Consider the following 20,863-nt stretch of genomic DNA (forward strand, 5'->3'; position numbering starts at 1 on the left):
CACTGATTCATTGTATTTCTAGTCATGTTTGCATATTGTTTAATGTGCCGCACACCACCTTGACTGGTAGTCTTCCAGAAAGTCAGCTAATTGTAATAAATTAGCTTTTCTGAAGAAATGATGGAAAGCTGGTGTTTAGCCTTTGCTCTTCGCTCTGTGTTTACTGCTGAATCAGATTTAGCTCTCGTCCTCAATTATAAGGTGAAGGATATCCAGTTGTATCCGAAAACCGTGGTTTTACAATGGGAATTGCAGAATCTCTCTTATGGATTTATTTTCCAGCTCTAATCTGATGTTTTGCAAGGAGGATTTTGGCCCTGGCGGAGCAAGGGTTGGTTTTCACGCATGGTTGTGCTTTTCTTGCAGGGCGTCCGGGACGGTTTACACAGCAATAGACATTGCCACCGGACAAGAGGTGAGTGGGAGGGTGCGTGACGGGCTGTGATGGGGGGCTCCGACCTGTAAGAACTGGGCATGCGCACAAAGTGTTACACTGAACAACTTGGGCAAAAGGCCCCGCTGTGCTTTTACTGTGAAATGTGGGTGCCCTTCCTCAAAAATAATCCAGGCTAGAATGTAGGAGAGGAAAAGAGGCTTAGGGGACGGACCAGAGGTCCTGCAGAGGAAACGGAATTGGGGTGTGTGTGTTCGCCTCCTAAAATCTGATTCCCCCTTTTGCAATGTTCCAGGTGGCAATAAAGCAAATGAACTTACAACAGCAGCCGAAAAAGGAGTTAATTATTAATGAAATCCTGGTCATGAGGGAAAATAAGAACCCCAATATTGTCAATTACTTAGACAGGTAAGATTTGGCCTTTGGTATGTCTTCATTTTATCATGCAAAGCACATTAGCTGCCTCCTCTCCCTTTCTTCATGCACTGCTTTCTAGCAGCTGAGCAAAGTTAAAACGTGATGTTAAAAGAAGTAGCCGCCTAGAGCCAGAGTCGCCTATGCATTCCTCTCGTGAAATGAACGGGAAGGTTTCTAATAGTGCTCTCGAGCAACAAGACCGAACAGAAATTGTACATATCCTAGCCAAGTCTCTGGGTTTGCGAGTCTTTGTGATCCGTTAGCCTGAAAATGTCTGACCCTGCTATGATGCATCATTTGAAGACCCAACTCTCGGCTTGGAGCATCAGCCTGGAATCCCAAATGAGCCTGTGGGACCAGTTGAAGCTTTTCTGATGCAAACCATACCTTAGAAAGATGATTTATGCTTTGCTCAGACCCTGGATGACACTTTTTTTTTGTTTGTTTTTGGTTTTTTCCAGTTACCTAGTAGGTGATGAACTTTGGGTAGTTATGGAATACTTGGCTGGAGGCTCCTTGACGGACGTCGTTACAGAGACCTGTATGGATGAGGGTCAGATAGCGGCCGTCTGTAGAGAGGTAAGAGGCACGGTGCGCACCGGGATTGCACCAGGATGCAGGTCTGCTCTGGCAAAGTAAGAAAAGGCTCAGAAGATGTCCGTGGAAATGATCAAGTGATATCTTGACCCATTTTCTGCAAATTGCCAGGGAGATGTTTTTTTCAAGGGGTACATTTGCAAAAATTGCTCTTCCTAAAATTCACCTAAATTCAGGATCCTCCACTTAGACTGCAATGTATTTTGCCTGTATTCAGGTTCCTAAGTTGTTACATGCCTAGTGCTGAAAATCAGTGCTATATTTTATCTTTCCCCTGACCCCTTTGTGGTCCATTTCTTAGGCTCCTAAGCTTTGAGAAACTATGTTTCTAGAGTTTAGGTGCTCAGCCATATTTTTCAAAGGGGCTGATTTAGATTCCTAATTCCTAAGCTATGTCCCTAAAATCCTTTGACAATTGACTGGCTGGGTCTTGTCATTGCATCTGTCACATTTTTAATGATTGTAGACGCAGTTATCTGTGACCTACGTATTGCTCCAGTATAAGGAAGTGATCACTTTTAGTTATAAAGGGAAGAGATTGGGTTGGGTGTGCAGGATGCTGTGCTGATGTCTTGCCTGAGAATACAGCTAGAAATGGACCCTCCAAAACCAGTCTGCATAGAGGTAGGACAGGAGCCTGTGGATCAGAAATAGCAGAGACTCTTGATGAGGAGGCCAGTTTACTGTAAAGCAGGGGCGTATTCAGGCTGAGCATTGATGGGGGGGGGGAGGGGAATTAAACATGTTCCAGATCTAAAAGAGGCAATGGCGCCACGTCACCTGCCTCATTAGTGGAGGTTGTTCCCCCGAGGTGGAGAGGCTTCTCTGCGTGCTGGTATCTGCGAAGGGCACGCGGTATTGTCCATGGAGCTCCGGAGCAGAGTACGACATACACTGCCATCAAGGGGGGGTGCTCCCTACTTGCTAGCCCGCTCCCACCGCCTCCCCCGGTCAGTAGCACCACATCCTGCGGCACTCGGCGTTTCCCCTCCAAGCACCGATCAGGTTTGCCTCTGCTCGGCTTCCGAGATCTCATGGGCTGAAGCTTGACGTGATTGCAGGGGCCCTATGAATAATAAATATCTTTCTTAGACTTTAATTTAAAAAGCTTTTTAATGGGGTCAGGGCAGCAGTTTGCTCCACTTGTCAGCGTACTGTAGTGCTGTACTGATGTTTACAACCCCACTGTAAATGAACTTGTTTGACGTGATTTTATGTGCTGTAACTGGGCCGTTTTTCATTTTTTTCCCCCTCCCTTCTGCTAGTGCCTGCAAGCGTTAGATTTCTTGCATTCAAACCAGGTGATCCACAGGGATATCAAGAGCGATAACATTCTCCTTGGCATGGATGGATCTGTCAAACTGAGTAGGTATATCCCTGGATAGGAGGCTGCGTCCAGTGTTTTATACACCCAGCGTGGTGCTCGTCATAAAAATGATTGCATGGGGCGTTAACCTCTGCTTCTGTTACTGTAACGTCTGAACACAGCAAAAGCTGCTAACGGGCCAGGAGCCTGCTGCAAAATAAGTGCCGAGAAAGTCCAATTGAAACCGTAAGGGCCTGATTTTTCAAGAGAATTTCCATGAATTAAAATGCGGTTTTATAAGCATAAATGGGCTTTTGGAAGTTGTCGGGCGGGGTTACCTGTGTAAAAGTACTCATGGAAGCAATTCTGCACGAGTTATTCTCGTGCACTGGAAAGAGAGAGCCTCGGGGCAGAGAGAGCATTTATGAGCATAACTTTAGGTTTTCCAAGCAGCGCGCGTAAATCTACTCGCACGCATTTACACCCGCTAGCGAGCAGCTGGAATTGTGCACGAGCACTGTGTTGGGTTCTGCACACGTCTGCTAATTTTCAAAGCACACGTGCGTACATGTCTGTGTGTGCTTTGTACATGCAGACTTCAGCTCCCCGCAGGCCACTGAAAGTTACTCGCTGTGTGCCTAGGCAAAGCCAAGACCGAGCTCCTCAACGCAGAACGCGCTTGTCCTATCTGCATATTCCTTATCATTGCATCTATTGCCCTGTTACCATCCAAGGTGTTTTCTAGTGCCTGGACACCCTACAGCAAGGTCCAGGCACTGTTGTTAATTATGTTATTGCCCACTTATATTTGGGTCTGGGGGCACATCCGTGGATGAGCCAGACTGGAAATCAGTAGATCTTGGCTTGCGGTCTGCCGCTTCTGCTAAAAGCCAAAGTGGTGTTGCATTACAGACACGTTTCTTCTGCCCGTTGCATACGATATTGTGTGGAAACTGACAGTTTCAGGGTGAAGGACTGTCTGAATCTAGACTGAAGCAGAAAAGAAGCTCATGGTGTGGGGACGGAGGGTTTACATAGTCTGCAAGTGGACGTGGGTTTTTGTTCCGGGCTCCCAGCCACGGCAAATAGTTGGCAAACGTGGTGGTAGATGATGATTGGCCCGTCTTATGAGTCCTGGGGTGGTAAAACCAAAGAAAATGATTAAGGAACAATGTTCAAACTATACATTTTGGGACACAGTCTGTGGCTATTTTTTTTTTTTTTATGCACGGACTTTGCCCTAAATTTCAAAATGAAGATGCATGCATTCTTTTGCTTTTGAAACTTGCCATGCCTGCGGGCGTTGGCTTTTGCTTTTCTCACAGAAAACCAATGCATGTGGTTTCCTGCCATGACCAAAAGATGCCCTTGGGAAATGCCATCTCAATGCAGAAGCCCTACTGAGCTGTATTTAGAGGCTTTGATGATGCCTGTTGGGGCGTGATGAGCATGGTCTTGTTTGGGTTTCTTTACGTTGATATGTGTTTTGGTTTGCTTTTGGTGTGTTATGTATTTGTTGTATGTTTTGGTTTTATATGTGTGGATGATTTAACTCCTCCTCCTTCTAAGCTGCTCCAGGTAGGATTTTGGTGGCATGAGCTAATAAATGGGGCCATCTTCAGATGGCTGATTCGTGCAACTAAACTGCTATTTACAACTGCAAATTACTCTGTATACAAAAAAAATGGGGCTACCACACCGCAAGCCCAAACAAACGCAGCGTTTCAGGTAGAAAGGCCTCTGTCTAGGGAAAGTCGTTAAGTGTGTGAAATTGGACGGAGTTCCCGCCTCCGTGTATTCCTGAAAAATGCAGGAACTCTCCTTCCACTCAAGTGGTTAAGATAATTTGGGGGTAGGGGTTAAATTATCAACGTATCCTCACCGAGACAAAGACCGTGTGTATATTTTACTGTGGGCTTTGCACCGGCTTTCAAAGTAAAAGTCCCCATCAGGTGTGTCGCTTTGAAACTGGCCGACGGTACGAAGCACCTGCTTTTGCTGCAGATGTTGCCAGGAGAAAAATCATGTGCAAAGAAGATAAAACGCAATCTGAATGCTTCCTCCTCTTCTCCGGTCCTAAGTGCTTCCCATTGGGAGTTCAGAGCATGTACGTTGCACCACGGCACGCACCTGGACAGCTGATTGTCTTCCTAGTGCAGAGACCGTTGTGGCTGGTGAAGACCCACTGTCCATTTTAGACTAAGCTAGATTGAAAAGGTGGTGGTTAAATGTGTAGAAGGTTTATTTTGAAAAAAAGTTCTGCTTATCGTCTGGTGTGGCTCCAGATACAATCATTCACCTTTAGGGCTGGATGGTGCTAGGCTGGTATTGGGGGGAGGGTCATAGATCATCCATTCAGATCTGGGTCAGGTGGGCAGTGCCCTAGTCACTAGCATCTGAAAGCCATTTGGTAGCTCTCTGAAATGAGTTGGTGGTGTCGATCCAAATGAGTCAACAAGTGTCCAATATCCCCTATTTAAGGAACCCACCAGCATCACTGGAGTTAATTGGTGCCCTTGTCTAGTCCTTATTCCCTGATGACTTTATCGTACGTATCCTAACCCAATTCCCCACTGTCTTTGTCCTCTGCGTTTGCCGGGTTTATGGTGCTGCACTAAAGTTCAGGTAGCGACATGAACTTGTTGCCTGGCTCAGGTTGCCCTAACCAGATTTTCTTCCTTGCAGCTGATTTTGGTTTCTGTGCTCAGATCACCCCTGAGCAGAGTAAACGGAGCACAATGGTAGGGACTCCCTACTGGATGGCGCCCGAGGTGGTGACCAGGAAGGCGTATGGCCCGAAAGTCGACATCTGGTCCTTAGGGATTATGGCAATAGAAATGGTGGAAGGAGAACCCCCGTACCTTAATGAAAATCCTCTCAGGGTAAGTGCAAGTGCAAGCATGGCCTTCCATGGCTACTGTCCTGAAATAATCCAGTCAATGCAAGGGGGTTGAATTGGGGCAATTGTCTTCCTCCCTCCCCCCCCCCCCCTCACTTGGGTTTTGGGTTTTGTCAATTCAATGACCAAAGTGGGGCCTACAAGAAGAAGTGTGTGTCCTACCAGACTCTCATAAAAGTTTTCATGCTGTCTGTGGCAGTCGGTGAATGAATCTCACCCGTGACCTTATTCCTCCTCTTGATCACTGCAGCCACTCAATCACCAGGGCTGGCTCTGGATTGTGCTCTGCCATATCAAAGCTATTGCTATAGCAAACCATATTGGTTCTTCATAAATGGAAAGGAAATGGCCTACATTTATCAAATGCTGTGGGGAGGTCTGGTAGAGTAAGGTTTAGTGCTCGCGGGCCAGACGATCGTAATTCTCAGTGCAGCAAATTAACATCACTAACGCTCTTGCAACCTGTACCCGATATTAATAGGTGCCTTGTCTGGCTCTTAAGCATTCTGACATCACTTGCAGTGCACTGTAGAAGAATGGCCATATCTGTTTTCATTCACTAATTCATCATCACTTAAGAACAATGAAATGGCAGTATTTAGCCAAACGATGCATCAGAAAATTATTGCAATACCTGAGACACCTTCTCCTTGTGTAAGGATTTCTGTGTTTGAAGGTGGTCAGCCGACCAGATTATTTTTCTGAAGAGGCAGATCATGCCTGATTTTGTCTGATTGCAGATACGGCTTTGTGGGATATCAGAATTATCCCAGTGCATATGTGGATTTTTTAGTTTCTGTACTCCATGAACTTGGCTAAATCAGGTTTTGCATAAAAAGGTTTTTCCTATTTTTATTTATTTTAAAACTTTTATATACCGACATTCATTTGCATATCACATCAGTTTAGAAAGAACGGTAAATTTAACGTTGGAAAGTAAAAGTTACATGTAACAAGGAGATAACGGAACAAGGCGGGGTATAAAAGGAGGATCAGGAGGACCAAGGACGGGTATTTATAACTGAACTTGAAGGCATAAATGAATAAACCATTATGTTGTAGGGTAAGGGGGGGGGGAGGGTGAGTACTGGGGGGCTAGAACCAGAGGGAGGCGAGGTGAAAGAGTCGAGATTATGTAAATGCCAAGTTTTTAGTTTTTTCTTAAAAGTCCTTGTGCAATGTTCTTGGCGTAAGTCCGGGGGCATGGGATTCCATATTGATGGTCCAGCTATGGCTAGCGCTCGTTCTTTGGTGGAAATACATTGGATAAGTTTGGGCAAGGGTGTTGCAAGGGATCCTTTGTAGACGGTGACGGAAACAAATCCCCTTGATCAGTGTTTTATCATGTAAAACCTCCGCAACCTGATCATTAACTTCTGAGAACTCCTCTTGGCTTCAGACGTGAAAACCTTTACAGAAGTCCATGTACTCTCCAAACGTCTGTGAAGCTTTCATTAGTGTGTAAGGAAGAGTGATTGTGTGTGTGTGTGCTGGAGTTCGTTAGCTGTTGATTGCAGGAATTCCCTTAACATGCAAAGATGAAACCTCCAATGTACTCTTCTGCTTTTTTTTCCCCCACCCAGGCATTGTATCTGATCGCTACTAACGGAACCCCAGAGCTCCAGAACCCCGAGAGACTGTCTGCTGTTTTCCGAGACTTTCTAAATCGTTGTCTTGAGATGGATGTGGACAGGCGAGGGTCCGCCAAGGAGCTTTTGCAGGTACCCTGGAAAGAGGTGGGGGACGAATGAAATTCTCAGAGGACAAGCAGGATGGTAGTCCACGCACATGGGTGACGACATCGGATGGAGCCCGGCCCGGAACTTTGATCTCAAAGATTCTAGAGCTTTCAAGCATGCCCTACTGAGCACGTGCAGCTGTAGCCATCACCCTGCCCCCTTAGGCAGAGTCCCTCCAGTCCTTTTTTTTTTTTTCCTCCGCAGAGCCGTGTGGTCTCGGGAGCCGTGTGTGTTCACGGTATTCAGCTTTTTTTCTCTGTTTTTCCACATGGTGGGCCTTAGTCACTGTGCAGTCTGGCAGTCTATTTCTATCCCTTATTTAAAAAAGAAAAAAAAGTACGATACCAGCAGCTTTAGTACCAGTAGCTTTAGGGTCCTCTCCTTGCTCTGTCTGTTTTTGTACTTTTATCAGGTGCTGGTAGGACTGACTGAATGCAGTCCATGGGTGATCTGTGTAGGCCGCTGAGCCTGGGGACTCGCCTGAGTTGTACCTGGACAGGCGTTCAGGAGTTCCAGGTCGTTTCACAGATAGATCGGCACTGATGGAGGTTCAGATAGGTCAGAGATTGAGGAACACACTGTTCCTGTGGTGGGGAGGGCTCATCCTCCCCACGTTCAAAGGAACTAGTCTCCACAGGCAGGAGCCCTGGATGATGCAGCCTCCTGTCCTGCTTGGCAATATTTATTTTTATTTATTTTATTTATTTCTTTTATATACCGACGTTCGATCGAGATATCACATCGGTTTCCAGATAACTCAAAGAATAGGGTAGTAACAGCCCTATTTTACATTATAACATTGTAATAAAAATAATAAATTGTAACATTGTAATAAATATAACAAATTATACAAATTATAACAGGAATAACAGGATTACGTTGAACATTTGATGTAGTATATAACATATGTACATAAATGACTTGTTGATGAGGATATATTAAGGTTAGGTTGGCAGGGAGGGTTGAAGGGGGGAATGGGGGGGATAGGAGGGGGGAAGGTGGTGCAAGGGAGGGAAGATGGTGATGCGAGATGCTTGTGTAGGGGGGCGTGGTGTGTTGCAGTTGAATTTGGGTAGGTTACGTGTCAGGTGGGAATGCTTTTAGGAACAGCCATGTTTTGAGGTGTTTTTTGAAGACTTGCAATGAAGGTTCATTTCTGAGACAGGTGGGGAGGGAGTTCCATAAGGAGGGGCCCGCAATTGTTATGGCTCGTTTGCGGGTGACGTTGAGGTGTGCAGATTTGAGATTGGGTACGGCTAGGAGGCCAGTGTTGGTGGATCTGAGAGTTCTTTGAGTAGGGTAAGGTTGTATTCCGTTGTTTAGCCAGTTCATGTTGTTGTTGTTTATTTTTTTGTGCATGAGGGTGAGGGTTTTATACTGGATTCTTTGGGTAATGGGTAGCCAGTGGAGTTCTTTGAGAGTGGGTGTGATGTGTGAGGATTTTTTGTTGTTAGTGATGATTCTGGCGGCAGCGTTCTGTAGCACTTGGAGGGGTTTGATGTGAATTTCTGGTAGGCCAAGGAGGAGGGAGTTGCAGTAATCAAGTTTTGCGAAGATAATTGATTGAAGGACTGTTCGGAAATCGTGCTCTTGGAGAAGGGGTTTGAGTTTTTTTAGAGTCTGGAGTTTGAAGAATCCATCCTTGATTGTATTGGAGATGTGTCGTTTAAAGTTGAGATGGCTGTCGATTGTTACGCCTAGGTTTCTTGTGGACGGCGTGGGTGAGATTTGGGGCACTCCCGGGTTGGTTGAGCTTCCTGGGTGGTCGGAGGGGGTGCACTTGAGTGGAAGAGAGGGTCGGTCATCGTGGATGTGAATGATTTCTGTTTTGGCTTGGTTGAGGCATAGAGATAATTGAGATAGCAAGTGGGATAGATTTGAGCTGAGTTTGTTCCATTTTTCCATGGTTAGTTGAATGGACTTGTTTATGGGGAGTAATATTTGTATGTCGTCTGCATAGATGAAGTAGGTGAGGTTTGCCTCTGAAAGGTATTTGCATAGTGGGATGAGGTAAATGTTAAATAGGGTTGAGGATAGGGAAGAACCTTGAGGGACTCCATGAGTGAGGGGCACTTGAGAGGATTCAGATGAGTTTGTCTTGACGATGTAGGATCTGTTTGAGAGGTAGGAGTTGAACCATTTGATTGTGGTGTCTTGGAGACCAATTTCTTTAAGTCTAGTGAGGAGAGTTCTGTGATTGATGGTGTCAAAGGCGGCGGATATATCAAGAAGTATCAGGAGGAAAGATTTGCCTTTGTCGCGTCCTCTAAGGATGGTATCAGTGAGAGAGAGGAGGAGGGTTTCAGTGCTGAAGAATTTTCTGAAACCATGTTGTGCGGGCTGTAGAACATTATAGGTTTCAAGGTGTTCTGTGAGTTGATTGTTGACTGTTTTTTCGATGATTTTTGCTAGGAATGGGAGGTTGGAGACTGGTCTGTAATTTGCTGGGTCGGATTTGTCGAGTTGAGGTTTTTTGATGATTGGTTTGATGATGGCGTTTTTGAGTTTTTCTGGGAAGATTCCTTGTTCTAGGGATAAGTTGATGATGTAGGTTATTGGTTTGACAATAATCTCTCTGATGAGTTTTAGGGTTTTGATGGGGATGGGGTCTAGAGGGTGTGATGCAGGGTTGGTTTTTCTGATGATAGGTTCGATTTCTGTGGAAGCAACGGGTGTGAATTGTGACCATGTGTGGATGGGAGGGGGGATGTCAACTGGGTCGTTGTAGTTTTGGGGAATTTTGGCGATGATGTTGTTAACTTTGTCCTTGAAGAATTGTGCTAGTTTTTCACTTGAGATGTTGCTGGAGTTTGGCTTATTGTCATTTTGGATGGGGTTGGTTAGGTCTTTGACATAGGCGAAGAGGGTCCTTGGGTTATATTGGTAATCATGAATTCTTGATGTGTAGAAATTGCGCTTTGCTGTGTTGAGGTCTGTTGTATAGTTATGTAGTAGTGTTCTGAATTTGTCTTTCAGGTTTGAGGTGGGGGTTCGTCTCCATTGTTTTTCAGTTTGTCTCAGTGTTCGCTTTGAGGTTTTCAGTTCTGGGGTGTACCATGGAGCTCTTTGCTTTGTAGATTGCTTGATTTCCTTCCTTATCGTGGGACATAATGTATTGGCTATGTCTGTGTTGATGGTTATCCAGGAGTTTGTGGCTGAGTTGGCATCATTTAAGTTGATTGTTTTTAGTGCCTCAGGTAGCACTTCGGCGATGTCTTCACTGGAGCATGGTTTGGTGAATTCGATGATTCGGTTGTTTGTTTGTATTGGGTTGGATTGGATTTGAAGCTTGGCTTGGATGAGGCTGTGGTCGGACCATGGGGTGGGGGTTGTAGAGGGTGGTCCAGTTGCAGATATTTTGTTGTTTATGAATATTAAGTCCAGGGTATGGCCCGATTTTGAGTGGGCGTGTTGATGATTTGGGTGAATCCAATGGCAGACATGGTGGAAAGGAGTAGTTCGCTTGTGGGGGAGGGAGGGTGGGTGTCGATATGGAGATTGAAGTCTCCTAGTATGATGGCTGGCTCTTGTAAGTTTATGTGGGTTGTGATGGATTCAATCAGGGGGGAAAGGTTATGTTGTAGGCAACCAGGTGGGGCATATAGGAGGAGTATTTGGAGATGTTTTAATTTGAATAGGTTGGTCTCGATAGGAGGTGGTAAGTTAAGGGAGTGGGAAGAGAATTTAAGTTTTTTGTGTGCTAGGAATAGTAGGCCACCTCCCTTTCTTTTGCTTCTGGGAATGGAGAAAATATTGTATGTGTTTCTGGGCAGTTGATTGAGTAGGACTGTATCAGAATGTTTCAGCCAGGATTCGGTTATACAGAATATGTCTGGTTGGTCATCTGTGAGTATGTCATGGATGACAATGTAGTCTCCTTGAGAGAGGGTGAGCAGGAGCACATCTGGTGCACATCTGTGACCAGTGCACTGTGGATCTGACGTATCAATTTCAGGACCGCGTTGGTAAGCAGAACTGCCATTGAGTGCCATGGTCACCCTTAACGTCATTGGGGTGTGTGTGTCCACCCTCTATGTTGTAAAGGCCTTCTGTGCCATAGGCATCTGACGTAGAGTCTCTATGCACTGGAGTCCTCGAACATCTTGAGCCTCGTGTGGCGGAGTAGCGGCACCAACCTCTAGTGTCAGAGACCAGGTCTGCCATCAAGCGCCGTGGTCCTCTTTGATGCCATCGGAGCCACTCTCGATGCTATTGGTGCCATCGATAACTGAATGTCATCAATGCCATCAATGCTGTCCATGCCTCAGTACCTTCAATGCCCTCGTGGCTTTGCCCTCCATTCCATCAAGGTGCATGAGTGGCCACTCCATGCTGTCAAGGTACGTGGCCTTGCTGCTGCAGCTGCCCTCGATGCTATTGAGGTGCATGCCCTCTGCCATGGCCGCCCTTGATGCCGTCACGATGCGTGGCCTCTATGCCAGGGCTGTTGCGGTGCGAGCTGCTCCAATACCATAGACGCCCTTGATGCCGTCGAGGTGCAGGGCTGCCATGAAGGCCATCGGGCATATTGGCCACCAGTGTCTTTCATTGCCACACTCAACAATGTCTAGCACCACCAACGAGGTGCTGGGATCGCCATTGAGAGCCCTGGTTGTCCCCGAGGACGTTCGACCACTGGGCCTCTTGAGAGCCCTTGAGCGACAGGGATTTCAACCTTGAATGGATCGAGCACCGTGGTCACCATTTACTCAAGGCACACTGGTACGCCGAGGCATGCAGGCATAGTGTCTGGTGCTCTTGAGGTACCTTGTGGTGTCCCAATGAGACAACGTGCTGTCCAATCACTGGTCTATGCTATCAGGCATCATGGATGCCGATTAATTCGGGGGCCCTGAGCCACTAGGATCTGGAGACATCGGAGGCCTCGTCTTGATTTGTGCACCATCGGTATTAATGAGCGCTAGCGAGGCTATTGGCCGTAAACGCTGGCGGGAAATGCCATTGAGCTTGCAGCATCAATGTCCTCTGACAGATGGGTGACTCAAGGGGAACAGTTGATGGTGCTGGCAGTCATCGATTCCTCTGGGCATTTATGAGGCATGTCGGGGTGGCAGAGCCTCTGCTGTCACCCCTGGCATCCTTGGTACAGCCTTTGGACATCAGGGTCTCTTTTGGTGCCACCGGACTGTTGAGATCCGTGGGCGCCTGTGGTGCCAGGGATGGCATTATATACTGTCGAATGGATCAAGAATTGGTTTAAGTGCCCTTGAAGCCCTGGGTGCAGCATCATTTGATGCCCTTGATGTGATCCATCGTTAGTGAGCCAAAAGCATTATGGGCCATACGGGCGTCTTCACCAGTGGGCACGGTCATGCCGTATGACATGATCGCAGAACACCATGGGCACAGTCTGTCACCATGGACTTTGCTGCTGTCGTTCCATGAGGGAAATGGCAGTGAGCCATTCCCGACAGTTTCAAGGGCTGTGTCCAGCCTCTTCGAGTGTTATCTAGTACTGGAGGGGGGTGATGCCTTAGAATGCCACCCACCACCATGAGCCCCAGTGGTATTGGGGATGCTGTCATCACACTGTTCCTATACACGCCATTGGGAGTTAGTGTCAGTAGAGGGGACAGCATGTGTGGTCAGGTATGGCAAGGCATCTACTCCAACTGCCTTGGGTGATGGCAGGCAGTAATCCTCCTGTCTGGGCAGTTCTCAGCCATGCCAGGGTTCTGCCATTGTCACGTCAAGGTCTCTGCCTCCTTGTCAGTTCTGCACCATAAAGTACTGGGGAGCACTGGCGAGAAAGGCCTCATCGCTCAGTCTGTGATCGCCTTTTGTCAGTGCGCAGCCACCGACTTTAGCACTCGGTCCTTGCTGTGCCATGGGATTCTACCCACAAGCACAGCGAGTGGGGTCATAGGTATGCCGCTTATCCATAGGATGGGATACCACTGTATGAGTACTGCTCAGGGTGCTTTATTTAAAAACATTTTCAATGCCATCTTTAACAAATAAAATTTGAACAAAACGGTTTACAATTGATTCTCAAAATGAAACTTAAGCAAAATAAATAAATTGTAAATAACAGCAGGGAGCTCTATTCTCTACTGTATGGGGGTTTGTGTGTCCTCCTGGCTGTGCTCTGCAGCCATGGACTGACCTAGGACTGAGTTCCTATCGAGCTCTAAGGGGAGTGGACACCAGAAGATTAGTGTCGGGAGTAGTCTCCTTCCTCAGAAGAGGAATATGCTTTTGAGCCTTCCGTGTCACAAATCCCCTTTGTGGGCGCCCCTGCGGCTCCATCCCTGGCAAGTTTCACTAGACTGGAGCCTCGATTCTTTTAATCGGTGCATCTCCTTGTGGACCAGGGCTGGGGCACAGCAGCAGCAGTCATCTGACCATTTTGCTGAGGCCCCTTCGTTGATTACCGTGGTGGCCTCCCCATCCAAGGGTGGCTGCCAGTGGCAGATTGGTTGCTTCTGAACCTCAGCAATCAGTGATTGTGTCTCAACTGGAGGTTTTTCGGGATCAGGAGGCTCCGATTCCCATTGCTTTCCTGTCCCTTCAGGAACTGAGGAATCGACTGGGTTCCTCTCTGGACGCCTGATTGTCCACCCCTGCAAGGGGTGTCCCTCATTCTGCATTTCCCATAGAAGACAAGTCCCTTCTGACTGCTTTTCTGTGCACCCTCCGACTTAATATCATGGCGATATTTAGTTGGAAGCCCCAAAAGTTAAAAAAAAAAAAGAAAAAAGGTAAGTAAAAAATTAAAAAAATTTTTTTTAAATGGGCCCGCGGCTCGTGGGTTGAAAACCGGACGCTCAATTTTGCTGGCGTCCGGTTTCCGAATCCGTGGCTGTCAGCGGGTTTGAGAATCAACGCCCGCAAAAATTGAGCGTCTGCTGTCAAACTCACTGACAGCCACCGCTCCTGTCCAAAAAGAGGCGCTAGGGACGTGAATTTTACTGTATCGGCCCGATTGTCAGATAGCTCGGGGCAGCGATGCACTCTGTGCCCTCCGGCCATAGACAGTCAATCTTACATCCTTTTTGTTTCATGATGACATGTCCACTTCTGATTTTAAGCAGTGCCCCATATGTACAAGGACAGTGTCTATCATGGATCCCCATGATAGATGTGCCCTCTGCCTTGGGGCATCGCACGATATCTGGGGTTGCAGCAAGTGCGCCAGGATGACCCCAAAGGGAAATAAGATACGGCTCAACAAGAAGGAATGCCTGTTCGGGCCGGAGAAGACAGATACATCAGCATTGAGGGACTTTGGAGCCGCATTGACGGACATCGAGCCATTGATAACGGTTGGAGCCACCGGTTCAGTCAAGGTCATCTGCTGAGAGGGACATTGGAGACTGGCTATTGTCTGGCTCTTCCAGGTTGAGGATGTCAGGTTCGTTGTCCTTGACCTCAGCAATGGGGAAGGACTGATCTGAGCATCTGAGGAAGCCTCAGAATCAGTCGCCATCTATGCACAGTGCCAGGCCCGGGGACTTGCCAGCTTCTGTGATGCCCCCGAAATGACTTGTAGCAAGGATAGCCAGTGCTCCATTGATGTCAGAGATGCCACTGTCTCCATCAGTCCTGATGCCAGCCACCAATCCTCCTCTTGGCGTCCCAGCCTGTCTTGGCATCAGCAATGTTGGAGGAGGAACTGGAAAGTCATGTGCAACTGGCCGTCGTAAGGCAATCTCCGTGCACCATCACTCCTCAAGCCAATGCTGTAATCCCTGCATGCACTTATCTTGCTGTTACTGATTTAATTGGTGTCTGTTCCCAGGGTGGCATCAATGCCCTGCAGGGAACTTCCACAGTCACCTGCTGATACAGTTGTCATCCCTGGTTCCTCAGAGAGGGAAGCCCCCCCAGATACCAGAGACTGCACTGGGGCCTGAGCCAGAATGATCAGTTCCAGCAATCCCAAGCACTGGCTGCATCACCAGTTGTGCCAGCGGAGACGACACCTATGACCCCTGGGGGATGACACTTCCATGGTTTCTGACAGTACTTCGGATGGTCTCCCCTCAGACCCATCTCTGCCAAAGGATTGAAGGAAGTCCCCACCAGAGGACCTCTCCTTTGCAGGCTTTGTTCGGGTGATGGTGGAGGCCATCCCATTTCAGTTGTTGACTGAAGAGGATACCAGGCACAAAATGCTAGATATCCTCCAGTTTGTGGAGATTCCCCAGGGATAATGGCAGTTCCAGCGCGTGACATCCTTGTGGCATTACTGATAAGGATGTGGTAACACCCACTCAGAGTGCCTCCCATGAATTGGAAGGCAAACGTGATTTATCTTGTCCAAAAGGTACTCAGATTCGATGTGTCAGCTGCCCCACCAGTCTGTGTTCATCTAATCTGCTCTAAAGAAAACCAAACGCTCTTAGATAATTCATCAGGATCCTCAGGGAAGGATCACAGAGCGATGGATGCTCTTGGGAGAGGTTTTCCAGGGCGCTATGCTTATTGCCCACATTGTGGCCTATTCGTTCTAAATGAGCCAATATATGCAGGACATCTGGAAGCAGGGGTAGGACATTGCTGAGCAATTCAGCAGCAGCAAGACACCTTCCTGTTGCTGATGCATAAGGGTCTGGAGTGCGGTAAACATGGGCTCCGTTCAACCTACGATGTTTGAGACTGATTCGAGGCTCTCTGCAAGCGGGAATCGGCATCTGCAGGCCTCAGATCTCAGACTGGAGTTGCATGAGTGACTCACTGACATGCCATGTATGGAAGAGAATCTCTTCAGACATAAAGCGAAGAACATGATAGCCCAAATCCGAGACCACCATGCGACCCTACAGTGGCTCTCCACTGGCACTCGGGACCTGTTCTCCTCAAACCTGGAAGAGGTTGTCGAGGTCTGGGCTAGGAAGTCCTTCCACCCAAGGAAGTACTGCTCTTTGCAGCCTCATTCCTGTCAGTTGCAGCAGCGTTCTCGTGGCAGTCCCAGCCAAAAAAGAACCCTGAAGCCCCAGCTGACTAGTCCACTCCAGGGACAGAGTTTTGACTGGATTGCTGGGAACATAGCCAAGTTGCCCATACCTGGAACAATGGACCTGCCAGTTGAGGAAGAGCTTGGGTTCTTTGTGATCTGATGGCCCAGTGTAACCTCAGACCATTGGATTCCCTCCATCGTTCACAAGGGGTACAAATTGATTCTATTGGGGATAATTTGGCAGGATACCCAAGCCAATTCTGGGCCTGGTAGCACATCAGGAAATACTAGTAGCAGAGCTCTCCTTCCTCTTAACAGCCAGAGTAGTCAAACCCATTCCACCAGGGTAAAGAAGGTTGGCTGGGGTACTTCCTGATACCAAAGAAAACAGGGGGATTCCATCCCGTCCTAGACCTGAGGGCATTGACCAAATTCCTCAAAAGAGAGAAGTTCAAGATGGTTTACCTGGGTGTCTTGAACCCCTTCTTGCAAAAAGGGGACTGGCTGTGCTCCCTGGATCTCAGACGCGTACACTCACATCGAGATCTTCTCAAGTCCCAAGAAGTTCCTCAGATTTGTGGTGGGAAAGCAGCACTTCCAATATCACGTTCTGCCATTTGGGCTTCCGTCAACCCCATGTGTCTTTACAAAATGTCTAGCCATGGTGGCGGCACAACTTTGCAGATTGGAAATTCACATTTTCCCGTATCTGGACGATTGGCTGGTCAAGAGTACCTCTCAGGCAGAAGCTGATGGGTCCATGCACTCAACCATCAGGGTGCTGGAGCACTAGGGTTTGTTATCTATGCCCAAGTTCATCTCAGCCTGTCATCACAACTGGAGCCCCGCTAGACATAGCTGAGGCCAATGTCTTCTTTTCTTGCCCTGACAAAGGGCCATCAATCTGATGACCATCGCGGCAGGGGATTCAACAAAACCAGCAAACGTCAGCTTGCACCTGTTGAGACGTTTGGGCCATATGGCCACAGCAATTCGTCACGCCCTTGGCATGCTTACATAGGTGAAAGGCCTAATGGTTCCTGAAGTCACAATGGTGACAAGCTACTCAGGACCTCCAGAACTGCATCAGAGTCATTCTGTCTTTCTGAGACTTTGTCCTGGTGGTGGGAAATTTCAAATCTGGAGAGGGGGTGCATTTCCAAAGTTCTCCCACCCAAATTGTCCTAACCATGGATGTGTCCACTCTGGGCTAGGGAGCTCATGTAGATAGACTCAGCGCCCAGGAACGTCCCTATGAAATCAATTTCCTGGAGCTTCAGGCTATTAGGTACACACTGGGCTTTCAGAGATCGGCTGTCCAACAAAATTGTTATGATACAGACAACCAAGTGGCAGGGTAGTATGTCAACAAGCAGGGAGGTACAGGATCGTATCTCCTGTTCAGGAAGTGGTCTAGATCAGATCATGGGTCCTTTCCCAAGAGATGGTGCTTAGGGCCATGTACCTGGCCAAAACAAAAAATGTAATAGGAGACAAACTGAGTCGTGCCTTCAGACTCCACGATTGGTCTCTGGGGAAACCAATCGCAAATCAGATCTTCCGACCCTGGGGAAACCCGGATATGGATCTCTTCGCAGCGCCTTGGAACAGGCAGTTCCTCAGTTCTGCTCCCTGTACTGGATATGCGGCAAACTGGCCTCAGTTGCTTTCATCCACCTTTGGGATGAAGGTCTCCTTTAAATGTATCCTCCAGCTCCACTGGTACCAAAGATTTTCTTGATGTTGCACTATCCCAGCCTCCAGCCCCTGTCTCTCACAGCCTAATGTTGAGATGTTGATATTGCAACCACTCAATCTCTTGGAACATGTGTCTTGGGTCCTAGTGGCTTCCAGAAAGCCTTCCACTAGAAAGTCCTATGGACTGAAGTGGAGATTTTCCTTGCGGTGTGAGGCCCTGCTTCCTTTCTTCTGTTCCACATAAACTGCTTGATTACCTTATTGGAATCTAATTTGAAAACCAACTCTGTTAGAGTTCATCTAGGTGAGATTGGTGCCTATCACCATGGTGTAGATGGTACGCCCATCTCTTTACAGCCTATAGTTGTACGTTTCATGCGGGCCCTTCTTCAGTTGAAGCCTCCCGCTGTATCTTCGGACCTCGACGTGGTGTTCTCTCAGCTGATAAAAACTCCTTTTGAGCCACTGCGCTCCTGTGACCTAAAGTACCTGACCTGGAAGGTCATATTTTTGGTGGCGGTCACTTCAGCATGCAAGGTCATCAAGCTCCAGGCCTTAGTGACTTATCCACCTTATACTGTTTATTCATGAAAGGGTGGACTTACATATGCACCCTAAGTTCCTGCCTAAGGTAATGTCGAACTTCCATCTTAACCAGTCCATCATCCTGCCAACATTCTTTCCCACCAAGGCAAACAAGCCTTGTACAGTTTGGACTGCAAAAGAGTCTTCGCCTTCTATCTGGGGCAGACAGAAGCTCATAGACTGTCCACCCAGCTTTGTGTGTGTTTTGATAGGATTAAGTTGGGCATCACTGTTGCCAAGCAGACACTTTCCAATTGGCTAGCAGACTGCATTTCCTTCTGTTGTGCCCAGATGGGTCTGCATCTTGGTGGTTATGTCAAGGATCACTCTGTCAGAGCCATGGCAATGGCAGTGTCAGTGGCCCATTTGCGAGCAGTTCCCATGGAGGAGATCTGCAGAGCTGCGACGTAGAGGTCTCTCCACACATTCACATCAAATTGTTTGGATAGGGATGGCCGACGCGACAGCAGGTTTGGCCAGTCTGTCCTTCGGAACTTGTTTGATATGTTGAACCCAACTCTGTTCCTACCTAGAGCTTGTTTTTTTCATTCAAGCTGCCCCCCCCCCCCCCTCCCCCATTACCAACAAAACTGATTGTTGTGCTCGTTGGCCCTTATTGTGGTGTTTTGTTGGTCCCCTTTTATGTTGGGAGGGCAGCCTGTAGCTAGGGATTCACCCATGTGAGGACTGCCATCCTGCTTGTCCTCTGAGAGAGAGGGTTGCTTACCCCTACCAGTGTTCTCCCAGGACAGCAGAATATCAGTCCTCACAAAACCAGCCTCCTCACGGAGTTGGGTTTCCACTACATGGATTTTTTTCTCCTTTATTATTTTATTCTCTTGAATTCTATGATATGACTGAAGGGGACCCCACATAGACATGCGGTATATTGCATGCAAGAGTATGCTCAATGAGACTCAGTCAAAGTTCTAGAAACTTTGTCATAAGTTTTCTGTGCCGGGCTCCATCTGATAATGTCACCCATGTGTGAGGACTGTCATCCTGCTGTCCTCGGGGAACACCTGGTACAAGAAAACAACTCTGCTTTACATTTCAAAAAGTACAGAGACTTTTATTTTTTTTACTTATTGCATAATTAAACTCTTGAAATCATTGCTGGAGGATGTGGTGAAAGGTTTGACAAATTCTTGACGAAAAGTCCATAAACCATTATTAAGGTGGACTTAGAGAAATCCACTGTATCGCTTGGATAAGCACCATGGAATGTATTGACTTTTTCCTGCCAGATATTTGTGACCTGGATTGGCCACTATTGGAAACAGGATACTGGGCTTGATAGACCCTTTTGTCTGACCCAGAATGGAAAATGTTATGTTTTTAATATATGCAGATGTCCCCTATGCATATTCATTGTGAAATCATGAGAACCAGACTGGTGTGTGGCTCTCCAGGATTGGATTTGAGGACCTCATATCTTCTAAAATTCTGTACCCAGCTATGTATGCGTGGGAAAGGAGGATCATTGGTTTATAGCACAGTAATGATGCTATTTGTGAGCAAGCTACCTGCATAAATCGACTGATAGTTGCTCCCCTTCCTCCCCATTCCCAATGTGGCTGAAAGCGTGTGTGCTGCTTGCAGCATTAAAAGGGGGCATGTTTAAATTGGGGATAAAAAAATAGAATGTGTAAAATGCATTTTCAACACTGCATTAATTCCATGCAAAAAGAGGTACAAAAGCTTGTGGTTACGTTACCTGCAGTAAGTCCCATAGTGAAAGGATGTGCGTGCTTTATTTTTGGATAACAAATATCTACCGATTTCTTAGCATTCAGATAGATGGATCCAGAACCCAGTGGGTTATGCACCTCTACCAGCAGATGGAGATGGAGAAAGCTGACATCACAGTTTGTATGTATGTACACATATCAGTCTGCCAGTATTCTCCGTCTCCAGCACATGGTGGACATGCATTTCCCTACTGGGGATTGCTTAAAAAAAAAAATGAAGATGATTATTCGCCCCGCTCTCTTGCAGTGATACCTAAGGTCCCTCCCTCAGTTGAGAATTCCTGAGGTGATTTCTGTGGTCCCTCAGATGAGTGCCTTGATCCAGTAGCTGGTTTTTCAGCCGGCATGGACTTAGCATGGACTTAGCTGGACTTAGCTGGAGATATGCCCTCTCCCCCCGCAGCCGGAGTCCAACTTTATTCTCAGCCGGGATGGTCTGAGCTCAGGTAATGTAAAAATTTTTGTTGAAGAAGAGGAGTTAAGTTGTCCTCCCTTTCCCCTTTGGTCTCTGTGCTCGGCGAGTTTTCCGACCGTCATTCCTGCCTCAGAGTGAG

General features: G+C 47.4%; 1 protein-coding gene across 3 annotated transcripts in view; it reads left to right on the top strand.

The window, feature by feature from the left end:
• The window catches only part of PAK3 (p21 (RAC1) activated kinase 3), a 295,456-nt gene that overhangs the window by 260,613 nt on the left and 13,980 nt on the right, over nucleotides 1-20,863 (top strand). For all 3 annotated transcript variants that reach the window (XM_029607628.1, XM_029607629.1, XM_029607627.1), the window contains 6 exons: nucleotides 367-415; nucleotides 690-802; nucleotides 1,273-1,390; nucleotides 2,674-2,773; nucleotides 5,400-5,596; nucleotides 7,197-7,334. In XM_029607628.1, the coding sequence (XP_029463488.1) occupies nucleotides 367-415; nucleotides 690-802; nucleotides 1,273-1,390; nucleotides 2,674-2,773; nucleotides 5,400-5,596; nucleotides 7,197-7,334 (715 nt within the window). The remainder of the gene's footprint in view (nucleotides 1-366; nucleotides 416-689; nucleotides 803-1,272; nucleotides 1,391-2,673; nucleotides 2,774-5,399; nucleotides 5,597-7,196; nucleotides 7,335-20,863) is intronic.

Source organism: Rhinatrema bivittatum, chromosome 6 (genome assembly GCF_901001135.1).
Source record: "Rhinatrema bivittatum chromosome 6, aRhiBiv1.1, whole genome shotgun sequence".
NCBI classification, from domain to species: Eukaryota; Metazoa; Chordata; class Amphibia; order Gymnophiona; family Rhinatrematidae; genus Rhinatrema; species Rhinatrema bivittatum.